The sequence below is a fragment of the Carcharodon carcharias genome, chromosome 1 (assembly GCF_017639515.1).
Source record: "Carcharodon carcharias isolate sCarCar2 chromosome 1, sCarCar2.pri, whole genome shotgun sequence".
Taxonomy (NCBI): Eukaryota; Metazoa; Chordata; class Chondrichthyes; order Lamniformes; family Lamnidae; genus Carcharodon; species Carcharodon carcharias.
In genome coordinates, this window is record NC_054467.1 from 161,931,013 (window position 1) to 161,948,295 (window position 17,283).

The 17,283-nt window shown below is 41.3% G+C and overlaps 1 protein-coding gene across 1 annotated transcript in view; it reads right to left on the reverse strand.

Moving 5' to 3' along the window:
• Positions 1-17,283, reverse strand: part of cnot7 (CCR4-NOT transcription complex, subunit 7) — a 52,775-nt gene that overhangs the window by 34,521 nt on the left and 971 nt on the right. Inside the window, exon 2 of the mRNA XM_041193503.1 lies at positions 15,548-15,770. Within this exon, the coding sequence (XP_041049437.1) occupies positions 15,548-15,664 (117 nt within the window). The 5' untranslated portion in view covers positions 15,665-15,770. The remainder of the gene's footprint in view (positions 1-15,547; positions 15,771-17,283) is intronic.

The following is a 17,283-nucleotide window of genomic DNA, read 5'->3' on the forward strand; positions in this document are numbered from 1 at the left end:
CCATTGACTTTCTTCTGTTGTCTGACTCAATGGCCTGCCTTTGCTTGCTTTCCACTCATTACTATAGGCAGGGAATCTCCAGCAATTAATTATTTTATTTCACCTCCTGCACCATTGCCTTAGTTGTTTTCTCAAGATCTATCCTAGGCCACTGCCTCTTCCACATTTACATGCTACCTCTTGATGTGATTATGGGCACATAGGGTCAGCTTGCACACATATACTGACAACAACCCAGTTCTAGAACCCCTCTCGACCCAGCACTCACTCCATGTTGTCAGACTGCTGGTCCAACATCTAGTCTTAAACGAGCCATGAACGGAAATTTCAAATGATCAGGGCAACACATTATGACACAGCAGCTGGTAAAGGCTGAGGTGTTTAAATCCCAGGGGGAAACTTGAACAACTGTCATAACCAATATTTTCAATTGGTATGTTTGAGATGCAGCTCTGAATTCAGAAATAAAACCACCAAGCCTCAAAAGGCTTTTTTTGGCATAAAAACATTTATTAATTTACACCAAATTAAACACATACACAAATCTACGAATTACTATCATAATAACTTTTAAACAAATCCCCAAATTAATCACTCCTAGGTAAATCTCCACCAAGGCAAAAATAACACGTAGACTTTAAGCAGACAGCAGGCAAAGCATATTTGACCATACGAATTTGAAATAACGTTCATTTTACCTCTCCTAACAATAATCCTTTCATTCCACCAATTTTATTAGTAATATAAACACATTGCTTGGTGTCTCCCAGCTAGGTGCAAGATTTTACCCATTCTTTTGAATGGTTTATTCAACAAATCAAATTGCACTTTACTTTTTACTCCTTACATTTATCTAATTAACATCTGAAACTAATATACATCAAAGCACTCAGACTAACTAGCTTTAATCCAATTAAGCCACACACACACACACACATAGACCCAGACCCTACTACAATTCCAATTTTAAAATAATTTCCAATAACATTATACACATTAATATCTCTTCATGACAAATGTATACCACTGGAGAAAAGGGGTGCTGATTGGTTGGCAAGTCAACTTTGATTAGTTGAGGCATTGCCATGGAGAAAGCAATGGGGAACTACAGGTTCCCCATGTTTCTGGTAATTCAAAAAAGGTACAAGGCTCAAGCATATGCCTTTTGTTTGCAGAGAAAGGGTGCCTGTGTACGAATTTAACAGGTAGATTCTTGATTGACAAGGAAGTCAAAGGATGTAGCGGATAGGTAGGAAAGTGGAACTGAGGCCACAGTCAGATCAGCCATGATCTTATTGGATGGTGGAGCAGTCTCGAGGGACTGAATGGCCTATTCCCATTCCTAATTCATATGTTCGCATGTTCTGTGCAGTGATCATCCGATGAAAGCATGGTAGAAGCAGATTCAAGAGGAACATTCTGAAGGGAATTGGATAATCAGCTGACGAGTGATAGGGAAAGAAGCATGTTACAAGCTTGACTAGTTATCTTAAATTGGTGGTTAGTGTAGCTATTAGCGGACTGAAGATTGTTCAGCAAGAACCGCCCAATCATGGAATCATATCTAACAGTAAATGTTTGTTTTGGGTTTTGCAAGCACAGGTTGGTTGACGACTATCTGTCCACTGCTTATTACAAACAACTGGGGGAACATGTTTGATTCGGTCAGCCAATCGTTGGGACATAGGGGCTACATACCAGGCATTGAACCAACACTGAAATCCATACATGACATTACTCAACTGTGCCATAGGTAGAATGTCTTTTTGGACTGATGGCAGCATCCCATTAGTGGAAAATACCACTTGCGCTGCTACTGCATGGCAGCATTGTGAAGTGGCTTGCTTAATGTATTCAAATGTTCGAGATACTTTGTCTTTCCCAGGTGTTAGACAGGGGAGAGATGGGAGGACAGTTCCCCCCTTTTTTCCTGTCTCAGTCAAAATGTTTATTTTTCAATGCCAGAATGTTTTTGTAACAGCACCCGCTCACACGTACACAGGCAAAAGCATGCACATGGACAAGAGAAACGGTGATTACAGAAGTACTATGCACTTAGGTTTTAGTCCAAAAATTCAGTTATACTTGATTCTCTCGAGATGGGAGCTTGAAATGTTGCAGGCTTGATGATGCCCTTTTGGTTCACTGAAGAAATGAAGGTTAGGAGCTTCCAACAACAGATTTGCAGTGGCTTACTGCTTACAGCAGCAGATTTCTGACTTCAGATGGTCTCTGATGACTTGAGCATTGACACAAAGTGTTTGACTTTTACCTAATTGTATCTCCTTGCGATAGAAGGGGAGATGGTTGCGTAATGGTAATGTGACTGGACTAATAATCCAGAGGTCCAGGCTAATGCCCTGGGGACACAGGTTGAAATCCCACTATGGTAGCTAATGGAGTTTAAATTCAATTAATAAATCTGGAATATAAAGCTAGTCTCAGTAATTGTGACCATGAAGCCACTGTTGACTGTTTTAAAACCCATCTGGCTCACTAATGCCCTGTAGGGAAGGAAATCTACCATTCTTACCCAATTTGGCGTAAATGTGACACCAGACCCACAAAAATGTGGTTGACTCTTAACTGTCCTCTGGCTTGCTAGGCCATTTCACTTAATTCATGGGCAACTAGGGATGGGCAGCGATGCCTGCACCCCATGAAAGAATTTGTTTAAAAAATTGCAGGCAAGAAGTCTTGCAAGTCCATTGCAAACCAGCTTCTGTAGCTATTTGCACAATTGCAGCTATTAAAGTCACAGGAAAGGTTTGTTGCATTTTAATGCCTTTACAATTAAATGCCCAAAAGAGATCATTTGCATTTTAATGTCCTATCCAGACAAGCATACAACCTTGTGCAGTTCCATGTATTTTCAAAGACAAGAGGTCACCTGACCTCTCAACTCCATTTTTTTTCAAAACTGTGCTCATTCTCCATTTTTTTTTAAAAGGAGAAGCGTCTATTTTCCATAAATCCGTGAGTGTGGGCTTGACAGGTAATGAGGGAGACTGGGCACTTTTCTGGTCCAAAGGTGGCAGCCTTTGGCCAGTTTGTGTGATGCATAGCAAACAATAAGTTGATCAGGGTAGACACAGTCCTGCGGAATAGCTTTGATGTGCTCTACTTTTACACTGAGCTTACAAGGCAAAAAACCGGCAAGGGTCTTATTTTCAGGATTGCTGATAAGGCCAATCTTATAGTACTTGGAGCTACCTAAATCACAACGCGTATAATGACTAGTGAAGGTAGGCTTGCATTAGACAGCAGTGGAGAAGTCATTAGCGGATTTCTCAACTCACATCGAAGGGAGCACGTTAGACTGCTCCATCTCAAAAGTAAATTGGAACATGGGATGAAGCGCAAAGCGTGTAAGGAATTCCTTACACGACTGCATATTCCAAAGCAACACCTCAGTAATTCAGAGCCAACTTGCCAACCAATCAACATCCCTTTTCTCCTTTGTGATTGTTTTATGTACAAATACATAACATACATACACATATACATGTATGTATATTTTATTATATGATAGATATTTATAATATAAATCTCACAGTATTCATGACATAGTCAAAGGAAACATGGTTATATAAAACATAATTCTTTATTCTTCTATTAAAGTGCAGGCGTGCGTGACATTTTAAGACTATGGTGTGTAAATGATAAACACTGCAGTCAGTGCATTCACAAGTCTATTAAGATAATGCAGATATTTTAGCTTTGGTAAGCTGTGTTCCTGCAGTTTTTCTATAGATTCCAAATGCTGCCTTTGTTTCTTTATAATCCTTCTCTCCAAGCATAACCCAGAAATTTGCATTAACAATGTAAGACATCTAACTGCAAAGAACAGGAAGCAAATAAAGCTATTATAAATACAAAGTAAATAAAAATGCATTTATACTTAAATTAAGTACATATTTGATGGGATTACATAGGATTAGTTTAGGTCAGAGTTCAATATTCAATAAAGCAAGTGTCAGGCAGTCATAGTTTCCAACGTATCAGCTAAACGCTTGTGGTCACAAGCCAAAAAAAACATACATTTATATAGCATCTTTCACAATCTCAATGTCCCAAAGTGCTTTATAACATTGGAGTACTTCTGATGTTGTTGTCACTGCTTTATCATAGGAAATGTTGCAGCTTGTGTACAGCAGGCTCCCACAAAGTGATAATGATCAGTTCAAATGTTTTTGTGATGTTAATTGAGGGATAAATGTTGGCTTGGGCACCAGGGATAGTTTCAGTATTCTTCTTTGAAACACAGACATGGGATCCTTTACGCCCACCTGAGAGTGCAGTTAGTGCAGACAGCTGATGTTTCTACTGGAAAAGTCAGATCCTAGAGTTGACAGGTCTGAACTTTTATTTTTTTTAGAAATCATGGAGCTAAGTTACTGAATAAAATCATAGGAGGCTGATGAGCTTTTAACAAAAAGAATTAAAAATTTATTAAACAAGAAAAACTATATTACACAAGACAAAAAAGGTTGGAAAGATCTCAATACAAATTCAGAAAGATGAAACAATTTACCATATTGTTCTTATACTCAATATTCTGTGTAAGTATGCAGTGCATGTGAACCAACTGGCGAGCTGTAGTCAGACACACCACACTCCAAAGTAAATGACAGATAGAACCAAAGCAGGTTCTATGGTTTTCTCAACAACCCACCCAGATACTTGTCACACCATGGGCCAACTGAAACTCCGTCTTTCTCATGAGGCTTTCCAATCTCCACATTTGAAGAACTTTCATTAGAATTCTCTTCAAACGTCATTCCCAATTGAGCAGCTTCCACAAGGATCCACTTCCAAGGTTTCAATCTCGCCTTCTGAGATTCTTTTCCCCTGGAACGCCAAGTGTACTCAAGCTTCACCTTCCAAGCACAATTTCAGATCTTCGGCCATGACAAGTAGAACACCACTGCTCCCAAAAAGGTACCTTTGCCCTTATGGCCCGCAGCACAGAGTGACCAACCTTCAGCTGCCCCCTCGGATTTTCAGGTTTCTCTTGAGCCCACTTTAGTTCAAGTCTGCTCCTCACAGCTGTTTCTTTATCTTGGAGCCTTTTTCTCTGCTTCTCTCTCTCAACTTCATGTAACAGGATCTGTTTCTGATCTCTGCCCTTGTCCTTTACCTGCAACCTCTTTCTGCCCCACTCCCTGGTTTGTGACCACCTTCTTGGTTTGGGACTTTTTCTCCCTGTTCCCTTCCCTGTGTCCTGTTCCTTGGGACACCTTCTCTCTAATGGTGCTCAGGTTCAGGTCAGCTGACCTCCAGTTTCATGCCATTTCACTTCTTTCCTTCTGCTCTAAAGAACATAAAAAAAGACCAACTGCGCATGTGCAGCCCTTTCCTAGCTGGTACACATACAGAAGGCCCAAAGTTCATTAAAAGAAAACACAAACTGCACATGTGCGGCCATTTCTCGGCTAGCACATGTGCAGAAGTTCCGAGGACAGTCAGGAACTGTAGTTCCTGGCCTCCAAACTCCCAATCTCCACTGCCAATTAAAGCAAGTATTGGAGTTCATTACAATAGGGCCTCAGTTTAACTTCTAATCCAAAAGACCTCCAAAATTGCAATACTCTCTCAATAATGCACTGCAGTCTCAGTCTAGACTTTTTAATCTTCAAATCCCTGACTAAGCGGCGAGTGTACTCGACTGAGCAGTGGATGACACCCTAGGTATGATTAGGGCTGTCTGGCGACGAATGTAATTCATTCTAATTAATTTCAGGATTAAAAATTTTAAATCTCCATATATTTTGGCTTTAATCATACCATCACTCTAAACTGCAAGCCATGAATGGAAATCCATGGAACAACAGGCCTCCTGGGAACCCTGGCTAATGAAGATATAGTCTGCAGCAAGTCACAGTGATGAGCACTGACTGACATGCCTATGCCCATACTACGGCCATTTTGGCAACAATGCTCATATGTAGAAGAATATAATGGCTGCACATCGACAGAACACAATGTGTGCATGTGCATTGCAATGGGATAATGCTTGTTGATTGGCAAGACATAATGACTGCACAAATAAAGTAAGGAATGGTGAGGTGCACTGAAGGTTTCAGACATAACTAGTATCATTAATCTATGTTTAAAGAAACAAGAGCCAAAATAATTAATATATTAACTGCAGAAGTTAACTGCAATTAATCGACAGCATGTATAAACAAACTCATTTAAGTGGTCATTCAACTTATCAAATGATCCATTTCTCATATTCAATAAAACATAATGGGAAAAACATGTTGCAATACCATACTATAAATGACATTTGTGTTTAATGCAATAAATGTCCCAAAGCACTTCACTAGCATAATCAGAAAAAAACTGACTCCGAGCCAAAGGGGGAAATTTAATGGAATTGATATATAATTGGATAGGATACAGAATGGGATATAAAAAAGATGAGAATTGGGGGCTCAGCTGAGGGTTGTGTAGGATGGCAAAGTTAAATTAAAGAAATAAGTTTTAAGCAATTTATTAAAGGAGGATGGTTGGGTAGAGGAGGAGAGGTTGTGGGAAGAATTTCCCAGAGCTTAGAGGCTAAATGTCTGAATGCATTCATTAATGGTGAGTTGAAGGGAGTGCAGGCTTGTGCAAAAGGACGGAATGAGAGAAAGAGTTCTTGAAGGGTTGCATGGCAGGAGGACATTGCAAAAATATGTAGCCAGTGGTAGTCAGCTGGGGTGTGAGATGATGCAGGTGTTCAAACAAGAGAGTGAGAATTTTAATATCAAAGCACTGGTGAATCATTTGACAATGTTATCTGAGGGGGAACTAGTGTGGATTAGCATACGGTCAGCAGCGCTTTCAATGAGCTCAGGTTTATGGAGGGTGGAAAATTGGTGGGGTGGGGGGGGTGCAGAAAGCAAATCATGAGAGCATTGCAACAGTCAAGTCTGGAGGTAACAAAAGAATGGATGAGTATTTCAAAAGCTGGTAAGCTGAGGCAGGGGAAGAGGCTGTCAATGTTAGGGCAATGGAAACAGATTGTGTTTGTAACATTCAAAGATGTAGAATTGGAAGTTCAGCTGAGGGTCATATAGGATGGCAAGGCTGCAAACGACAATGGCTTGGATCTTCCCAATGTTTAAACTGAAGGAAATTGAGGTCGATCCAGGACCTGATGTCAGATAAGCAGGGAGAGAACACAGATAGAATGGAGGTGCCGAAGAGGTTGTGCTGAGGTAGAAGTGATGAACAGAGTATTCCCTCCTTAAAACTCTCTACTTCTCTTTCCTCCTTTAAGGCACTTACATATTTTTTAAAAATTATTTCACAGTATGTAGGCATCATTGGCTAGGCCAGCATTTTTACTGCCCATCCCTAATTGCCTTTGAGAAGAGGTATCCTACTTCCTTGAACTTCTGAGCATCTAGTACTGAGCAAATTGTTGGAGCTGTGGGCTGACAAGTCCCCAGGTCCTGATGGACTTCACCCTACAGTCTTGAAAGAAATGGCTAGTGAGATAGTTAATGTGTTGGTTTTAATTTTCCAAAATTCCCTATATTCAGGGAAGGTTCCATTAGATTGGAAAATAGCAAATGTAGCTCCTTCAGTCAAAAAGGGAGAGATAAAAAGCAGGAGACTACAGGCCAGTTAGCTTAACATCTGTCATAAGGAAAATGTTAGAAGCTATTATTAAAGACGTTATAGCAAGATACTTGGAAAAATTCAGGGTAATCAGGCGAGTCAACTTGGTGTAGTGAAAGGGAAATCATATTTAACCAATTAATTGGAGTTCTTGGAAGACAGAACGTGTGCTGTGGATAAACGGGAACTGGTGGTTATTCTGTACTTAGATTTCCAAAAGGCATTTGATAAGGTGCCAGATCAAAGGGTACTGCAGAGAATAAAAACTCATGGTGTTAGGGGTAATATATTGGCATGGATAGAAGGTTGGCTAGCTACCAGGAAACAGTAGGCATTAATGGTTCATTTTCTGGTTGGCAAGATGTAATGAACGGTGTGCCACAGGGATCAGTGCTGGGGCCGCAATGTTTTACAATATATATATAAAAATAACTTTGACGAAGGGACTAGAGGTATGGCTGCTAAATTTGCTGATGATACAAAGATAGTTATGAAACTAAATTGTGAAGAGGACATAAGGAGGCTACAAAAGGATATACCCTGTAGATAGGTTAAGTGAATGGGCAAAGATCTGGCAAATGGAGTATAATGTGGGAAAATGTGAAATTGTCCATTTTGACAGGAAAAATAAAAAAGCAGATTATCTAAAAGGTAAGAGATTGCAAAACTCTGAGTTGGGTGTCCTAGTGCATGAATCGCAAAAGGTTAGTATGCCAGGTACAGCAAGTAATTAGGAAGACTAATAGAATGTTATCATTTGTTGCGAGAGGAATCGAATACAAAAGTAGGAGGTTATGCTTCAATTATACAGGGCACTGGTGAGACCACATCCGGAGTACAGAATGAGGTGAGGTGAGAGCGACTGCCCTTGACATCAAGGCTGCATTTGACCAAATGTGGTATCAAGGTGCCCTAACAAACTTAGAGTCAACGGGAACCAGAGGGAAAACTATCCACTGGTTGCAGTCATACCTAGCACAAAGGAAGATGGGTGTGGTTGTTGGAGGTCAGTCATCTCAGCACTAGGACATCACTGCAGGAGTTCCTCAGGCCTCGGCCCAACCATCTTCAGCTGCTTCATCAATGACCTTCCTTCCATCACAAGGTCAGGAGTGGGGGTGTTCGCTGATGACTGCAAAATGTTCAGCACCATTCACGACTCCTCAGATACTGAAGCAGTCCATGTCCAACTGCAGCAAGCCCTGGACAATATCCAGCCTTGGGCTGACAAGTGGCAAGTAACATCTCCAACAAGAGAGAATCCAGCCCTTGCCCCGTGATGTTCAATGGCATTACCAACACTGAATCCCCCATTATCAACATCCTGGGGGTTACCATTGACCAAAAACTGAACTGGACTAGCCAAATAAATATTGTGGCTACAAGACAGGTCAGAAGCGAGGAATCCTGCGACGAGTAGCTCACCTCCAGACTCCCCAAAGCCTGTCCACCGTCTACAAGGCTCAAGTCAGGAGTGTGATGGAATACTCCCCACTTGCCCAAGGGCATAAGGACATAAAAGGTAGGAGCAGGAGTAGGCCATTTGGCCCCTCAAGCCTGCCCCATCATTCAATAAGATCAAGGCAAATCTGCCTCATGCTTCAACTCCTCTTTCATGCCAGATCCTCACAGCCCTCAACTCCCCGATATTTCAAAAATTCATCTACCTCCTCTTTAAATACTTTGTGATCTAGCCTCCACAACTCTGAGGTAGAGAATTCAAGACTTTCACTACCCTCTGAGAGAATAAATTCCTTCACATCTCAGTTTTAAACAAGTGTCCCCTTTTTCTGTAACTATGCCCCCTAGTTCGAGATTCCCCCACTAGTTCAAGATTCCCCTGCTAGTGGAAACATTTCCTTGACATTACCCTGTCAAGCCCACTCAGAATCTTGTACATTTCAATAAGATCACCCCTCGTTCTTCTGAACTCTAATGAATAAAGGCCTAACCTGTTTAGCCGTTATTGATAAGTCTACCCCTTCATCCCAGGGATCAGCTTAGTGAATCTCTTTTGAAATGCCTCCAATGCCAGTATATCCTTTCTTAAATACAGGGACCAAAGCTGTACACAGTACTCCAGGTACAGCCTCACTGACACCCTGTACAGTTGTAACAAGACTTCCCTATTATTAAACTCCAACCGCTTAGCAATACAGGCCAAAATTCCATTTGCCTCCTTAATTATTTGCTGCAGCTGTGTGCTAACTTTTTGTGTTTCGTGCATAAGAACACCCACTTTCCTCCATGCTGCAAATTTTTGGAGTCTCTCTCCATTTCAATAATAGTCTGCCTTTTGATTTTTCCTACCAAAGTGCATGAACTCACACCTTCCTACATTAAGCTACATCTGCTAAGTTTTTGCCAACTCACCCTACCTATCTATATCTCCTTGCAGATTCCTTATGTCCTCATCACAACATGCCCTCCCACTTACTTTTGTATCAGCAGCAAATTTGGACACATTACATTCTGCCCCGCCCTCAAAGTCATTAACATAGATAGTAAATAATTGAGGCCCGAGGACTGATCCTTGTGGCACTCCACTAGTTACGCCTTTCCAACCTGAAAAAGACACATTACCCCGACTCTATCTTCTGTGTGTTAACGAATCCTCAATCCATGCTAATATATTACCCTATATGGCGTGAGCTCTTATTTTGTGCAATAACCTTTTATGTGGCACCTTATCAAATGCCTTCTGGAAATTCAAATACACTACATCTACCCATTCCCCTTTATCAACTCTGCTTGTTATATCTGCTTGGGTGAGTACAGATCCCACAACACTCAAGAAGCTCAATGTCGTCCAGGAAAAAGCAGCCCACTTGATTGGCGCCACATTCACAAACATTCATTCTCTCCACCACTGACACACAATAGCAGAAGCGTGCACTGCAGCAATTCACCAAGGCTTCTTCAACCAGCACCTTCCGAACCCATGACCGCTACCATCTAGAAGGACAAGGGCAGCAAATGGATGGGAACACCACCACCTGCAAGTTCCTCTCCAAGTCTCTCACCATCCTGATTTGGAAATATATCGCTATTCCTTCACTGTCGCTGGGTCAAAATCCTGGAACTCCCTTCCTGACAGCACTGTGGGGTGTACCTACACCACATGGACTGCAGTGGTTCAAGAAGGCAGCTCAACACCATTGTCTCAAGGGAAACTAGTGATAGGCAATAAATGCTGGCCCGGCCAGTGAAGCCTGCATCCCGTGAATGATTAAAAAAGTACTGGTCTTGTTTAAGGAAGGACGGAAATACGTCAGAAGCAGTTCGGAGAAGGTTTACTAGGCTGATGCCTGGAATGGACGGGTTGTCTTATGAGGAAAGGTTGGACAGTCTAGACTTGTATTTGCTGGAGTTAGAAGAGTAAAAGATGACTTTATTGAAACAAATAAGATCCTGAGGGGTCTTGACAGGATGGATGCAGAGTGGATGCTTTCTCTTGTGGGAAAACCAAAAACTAAGGTTCACTGTTTAAAAATAAGGGGTCATCCATTTAAGGCAGAGTTGAGGGCAATTTTTTTCTCTCAAAGGGTCATGAATCTTTGGAACTCTCTTCCTCAAAAGGCCGTGTAAGCAGAGTCTGAATATTTTTAAGGCAGAGCTAGATAGGTTCTTGATAATATGACAAACGCTGATTCTTAGTTTAATTGGAAGTCAGAGATCAGGAGTTCAGATCCAGGAACTACAGTTCCTGTTGGGCCTCAGGACTTCTGCACATGCATAGAAACACAGAAAATAGGAGGGGTAGGTTATCCAGCCCTTCGAGCCAGCTCCGCCATTCAATATGATCGTGGTGATCCTCTATCTCAATGCCATTCTCCCCCCATATCCCTTGATACCTTTAAAGTCTAGAAATCTGTTCCCTTCTAAATATATTGTGACTTGGCCTCCATAGCATTCCGTGGCAAGAATTCCACAGGTTCACCACCCTGACTCAGTCCTAAATGGCCTACCCCGTATCCTGAGACTGTAACCCCTTGGTCTAGAAACCCCCCCAGCCAGAGGAAACATCATCCCTAAATTCAGCCTGTCCAGCCCTGTCAGAATTTTATACTTTTCAGTGAGATCCCCTTCATTCTGCTAAACTCGAATGAATACAGGCCTAGTCAACCCAATCTCTCCTCATACGACAATACTGCCACCCCAAGAATCAATCTGGTGAACCTAGCTGCATACCCTCTAAACCCTCTATATCCACTCTTAGGTAAGGAGACCAAAACGGCACACAATACTCCAGGTGTGGTCTCACCAGGGCCCTGCACAGCTGCAGTAAGTTGTCCTTGCTCACATGCGCAGCTGGTGTCTTTCATGTCTTCAGGCCGGGAACCAGCCACATACACACATGCAGTTCATTTCTTTTACATCTTTAGGCTGGGAACTGACTCTGCACACCTGTGCAGAAGGAACAGAAACAGTACGAAACTGCAGATTACGTGAGCTGTAGAGGAGCCCATTACAGAGAGCTAGTCCCAAGGTGCAGGCCACGTGGAGGGGGACAGGGAGAAGATCCTAAACCAAGAGCAAGGTCCCAAACAAAGGATATAAAGAGGCTCCAGAGGACAGTTCCAGGTAAGGGGTAAGGCAGAGATCAGAAATAGATCTGTTAAACAAAGTTGAATGAAAGAAGCAGAGCAATTGCCTCCAACTTAAAGAGTGCACACAGTGGGGAGCAGGCTTGAAGCAAAGTGAGCTCGAGAGAAGCCCAGATGATCTGTGGAGGTAGTCGACGCTTGGTTTCTCTTTCCTGCGGGCCTTTGGAGCAGTGGTGCTATGGTTAAGACAACCGAAGATCTGCAAGTGTATTTAGAAAGTGAAGCTTGAGCGTACACAGAGATCCAGAGGAAAGGAATCTCAGAAGATGAGATTGAAACCCTGGATGTGGATTCTTATTGAAGATATAAAAACAAAAAAACTGCGGATACTGGAAATCCAAAACAAAAACAGAATTACCTGGAAAAACTCAGCAGGTCTGGCAGCATCGGCGGAGAAGAAAAGAGTTGACGTTTCGAGTCCTCATGACCCTTCGACAGAATTTGAGTTCGAGTCCAAGAAAGAGTTGAAATATAAGCTGGTTTAAGGTGTGTGTGTGGGGGGCGGAGAGATAGAGAGAGAGAGAGAGGTGGGGGGGGTGTGGTTGTAGGGACAAACAAGCAGTGATAGAAGCAGATCATCAAAAGATGTCAACGACAATAGTACAATAGAACACATAGGTGTTAAAGTTAAAGTTGGTGATATTATCTAAACGAATGTGCTAATTAAGAATGGATGGTAGGGCACTCAAGGTATAGCTCTAGTGGGGTTTTTTTTTATATAATGGAAATAGGTGGGAAAAGGAAAATCTTTATAATTTATTGGAAAAAAAGGAAGGGGGAAACAGAAAGGGGGTGGGGATGGGGGAGGGAGCTCACGACCTAAAGTTGTTGAATTCAATATTCAGTCCGGAAGGCTGTAAAGTCCCTAGTCTTCCGACTAGGTGTTAACTTTAACACCTATGTGTTCTATTGTACTATTGTCGTTGACATCTTTTGATGATCTGCTTCTATCACTGCTTGTTTGTCCCTACAACCACATCCCCCCCCCACCACCTCTCTCTCTCTCTCCGCCCCCACACACACACCTTAAACCAGCTTATATTTCAACTCTTTCTTGGACTCGAACTCAAGTTCTGTCGAAGGGTCATGAGGACTCGAAACGTCAACTCTTTTCTTCTCCGCCGATGCTGCCAGACCTGCTGAGTTTTTCCAGGTAATTCTGTTTTTGTTTCTTATTGAAGCTGCCTGGGTGGGAGCAACTTTTAGAGAGAATTTCAAGGTGAGTTCTTCAAATGTGGAGATTGGAAACCCTCGTGAGAAAGACAGAGTTTCTGTGAGACCAGTTGGTTCACGGTGACAAGTGTCTATGTGGATTGTTGAGAAATCCATAGAATCTGCTTCGGTTGCATCTGTCATTTACTTTGGAGTGTGGTGTGTCTGACCACATTTCGCCAGTTGGTTCACCACATACTTACCTTGAATATTAGTGTGCAAAATGGATATGTTAAATTGTTTTACCTTTCTGAATTTGTATTAATATCTTTTCAACCTTTTTATCTGGTGTAATATAGTTCATTTTTCTTGTTTAATAAATGTTTGATTTTTTTTTTGTTTAAAGTTCATCAGCAGAGTTCTGTGAATTTGTTCAGCAACTTAGCTCCATGCTTCTAAAAGAAAATAAAAGTTAGCATCTATCAAGCCAGGTTTCACTCTGAGATCTGACTTGCCCAGTATCAACAAGCAAGAGGGTGAAAGGTTATTGGGGGTAGGTAGGAATGTGGAGTTGAGGTTATAATCAGATCAGCCATGATCTTATTGAATAGCAGAGCAAGCTCGAGGGGCCAACTGGCCTACTCCTGCTCCTAATTCGTATGTCCAAATATCTCACATGGCTTGGTGTCAGAATCTGCTTCATAACTCTTAATAAGACATCAAAACATCTTGATGTTGTATTAAAGGCACTATAAAAATGCAGGTTGCTGTCACTGACATCAGACCGGATGCAAAATGAAGCGGGCTTGGAAGCTGGAACAGGGATGTGAGTAATGAGGTATACAAGAAAATTATCAAAACGCCCGCATCTTTGACAAAAAGATGGGAATAAAGAGATTACATGAGACAACAAGATTAAGGAGGTAGCCAGGAATAATAGTTAGAGCTTATGTGGAGGGAGAGGGGAACAGGAGGGTACTGAACTCTTAGGAGAGGGGGCAAGGTAAGTTGAAAGAACAAGCAAGTGTCATGTTCAATTCCTGGTATATGCTGAGTTAGTTGTGCTCAGTTGAATAAGCAACAGAGCTTCAAAAAAAAGGCTCCAGTACTTTAGACTATGGAATGAAGAAAATAAAATGTCACCCAAGATTTCCCTTCCTGGAGAAAGTTGGACAAGAACAGATTCAGGATCTCCAAGGTTGAAAAACTAAATCAATATTCGCATTAACATAGGTCATTTGACAAGGTACCGGAGGACTGCAGTTAACAACAGTGAAACCATGCCCCAGCAAGAGGGATGGTTTTCAAAGGAGGCTAGGGTGAAAACTGACAAAGAAATTACAATTATAGCTAATATAAAAACAGAAAATGCTGGAAAAACTCAGCAGGTCTGGCAGTATCCGTGGAGAGAGAAACAGAGTGAAGAGTCATATGGAATTGAAACAGTAACTCTGTTTCTCTCTCCACACAGCTGTCAGACCTGCTGAGTTTTTCCAGCATTTTCTGTTTTTATTTCCAATTTCCAGCATCCACAGTATTTTGCTTTTATATTACAATTATGGCTATCTGGTTTCCTTTCAAATGACCATTTATGCTCCAATTGATTTCTCATCCTCGGATTCTTTTCCCATAAACTTTAGGGTTCTGTTTTCTCTGCCACACTGCTTCTGCACACAATATTTTGCAGCTATTCCACTCTATATTCATTAGCTTTCTTCAGATCATGTCAATGCCTGTAATACTCCACATTGTTGCCCCACACTGTTTTAGTTATCGCTTACTGGCACAAGGATAGGAAATATCAGTGGAGAAACTAAAATATACCCATCAGGATATTTATTTAGACAAGTGTTCACATAAGCAACTTTCCAAAATGAACACCTGTCATGCCCATAATTTTCAGACTGACAGCGCAAAAGTTTAAAATACCTTTGAACCAATTAATTGCACTTTGAAAGAAAAGCAATTTAATGCAGATTCTTATTCAGAAAATAATGACTGCCTCCTATTATGAAATAGCTAAGTGATAACAAACTGCAAGAAATAATTTTTTTTTTTAGAAATGAGAAAATACCAGTAAAAATGCCTTCTGCCATGAGACAAATATATATTTCCCAAAACCTACATTACTGATTTTTTTTTCTTTTGAAACATGCACAAAACAACCAACTTACCATTGCAACATAGTTGAATTTACGAATTACTTGACGTATTCTCTTCATCTCTTCATCCAGGTTACAAGCCCAGACCTCACAGATTCTTTGAGTATGATCTACTGTCGCTGCTGGCATGTTACCAAATTCAAGTAGCAGTCATCAAAGCACTACACCTTCAGGTCAGGCAGTTGTAAATGAAGAACTCCAAACTTATTGCCTGACCTTCAATCCCAATATTTACCTTCAAAACAAAAAATGACTAAAATTAGGATGTAGAATAAGTGAAATAACAAGTCATGCAAAAGATTTTCAGCATCAACATAAGGCTCAACTGCAAATTTCTGAAATCTTATGACAATAATTATTTGCTGACTGCTTCCTCAACACCTGGAGTCTTTCTGAATGTAAGAAAATCTGTACTCTTTAAAAAGTTATTCTTTCATGGGATGTGGGCGTCCCTTGCAAGGTCAGCATTTATTGCCCATCCCTAATTGCTTGTGAAATAAGTGGCTTGATAGGCCATTTCAGAGGACAGTTAAGAGCCAACCACATTGTTGTGGGTCTGGAGTTACATGTAGGCCAGACCAGGTGAGGATGGCAGATTTCCAGATGGGTTTTTGCAACAATCTACAATGGTTTCATCAATAGCCTGTTAATTCCAGATATTTGTATTCAATTCAAATTTTACCATCTGCCATGGTGGGATTCAAACCTGAGTCCCCAAAGCATTAACTTAGGTACCTGGAATGCTAGTCCAGTGACAATACCACTACACCACCACCTCACCGGAATACTCTGGAACACTCGCCACCTGCCCAGATGGGTGCAGTTGCTGCAAACAGTTCAATTGTTCGGAACCGCCCACTAGCCATAATCCACTCCATCCACCACTGACATACTGTGGCTGCAACGTGCACAATGGCGGCAGCTTGGGAAGGCTATTTCGACAGCACCTCCTAAACCCATGACCTCCATCACCTAGAAAGGCAGGAACTGCAGGCACATGGGAGCAGAAATACCTCCAAGTGTCCCTTGGAATCACACACTATCCTGACTTAGACATATATTAATGTTCCTTAATGGTTGTTTGGTCAAAATCCTGGTATTCCCTACCTCACAATATTGTGAGCACCCCTTCATCACAAAGACTACAGCAGTTTAAGGAAGCCCAACACCTTTGCTGTGGCAATTAGGGACAAACAATAAATGCTGGCTTTGTCAAAGGTACATAGCCCAGGAATGAATAGAAACTTTATGGAGAATAGATTAAGTAGAGGCTTTTAACTTCAAACAACAATAAAGAAGTTTTGCAAATTACTCTAGCAGCTCTGCTGAACTGTCACTTAAAGAAGCTTTCCAGCAAGTCACCTGCCTTGTAGTAACAGTAAGGAAGCCCAACACCTTTGGTGTGGTAATTAGGGACAAACAATAAATGCTGGCTTTGTCAAAAGTACATAGCCCAGGAATGAATAGAAACTTTATGGAGAATAGATTAAGTAGAGGCTTTTAACTTCAAACAACGATAAAGAGGTTTTGCAAATTACTCTAGCAGCTCTGCTGAACTGTCACTGAAACAAGCTATCCAGCAAGTCACCTGCCTTGTAGTAACAGTATAATTTCAAAATGAAAGTTAATATGTCTGTCAGTTGAACCCTGATTCAGCATCTCAATGTTACAAAACAACCAGACATGATATAGAGAAACTTTGTAAATATTCAGAGTGGGAGCAATAAGTTACAATTATGTAATGAAGA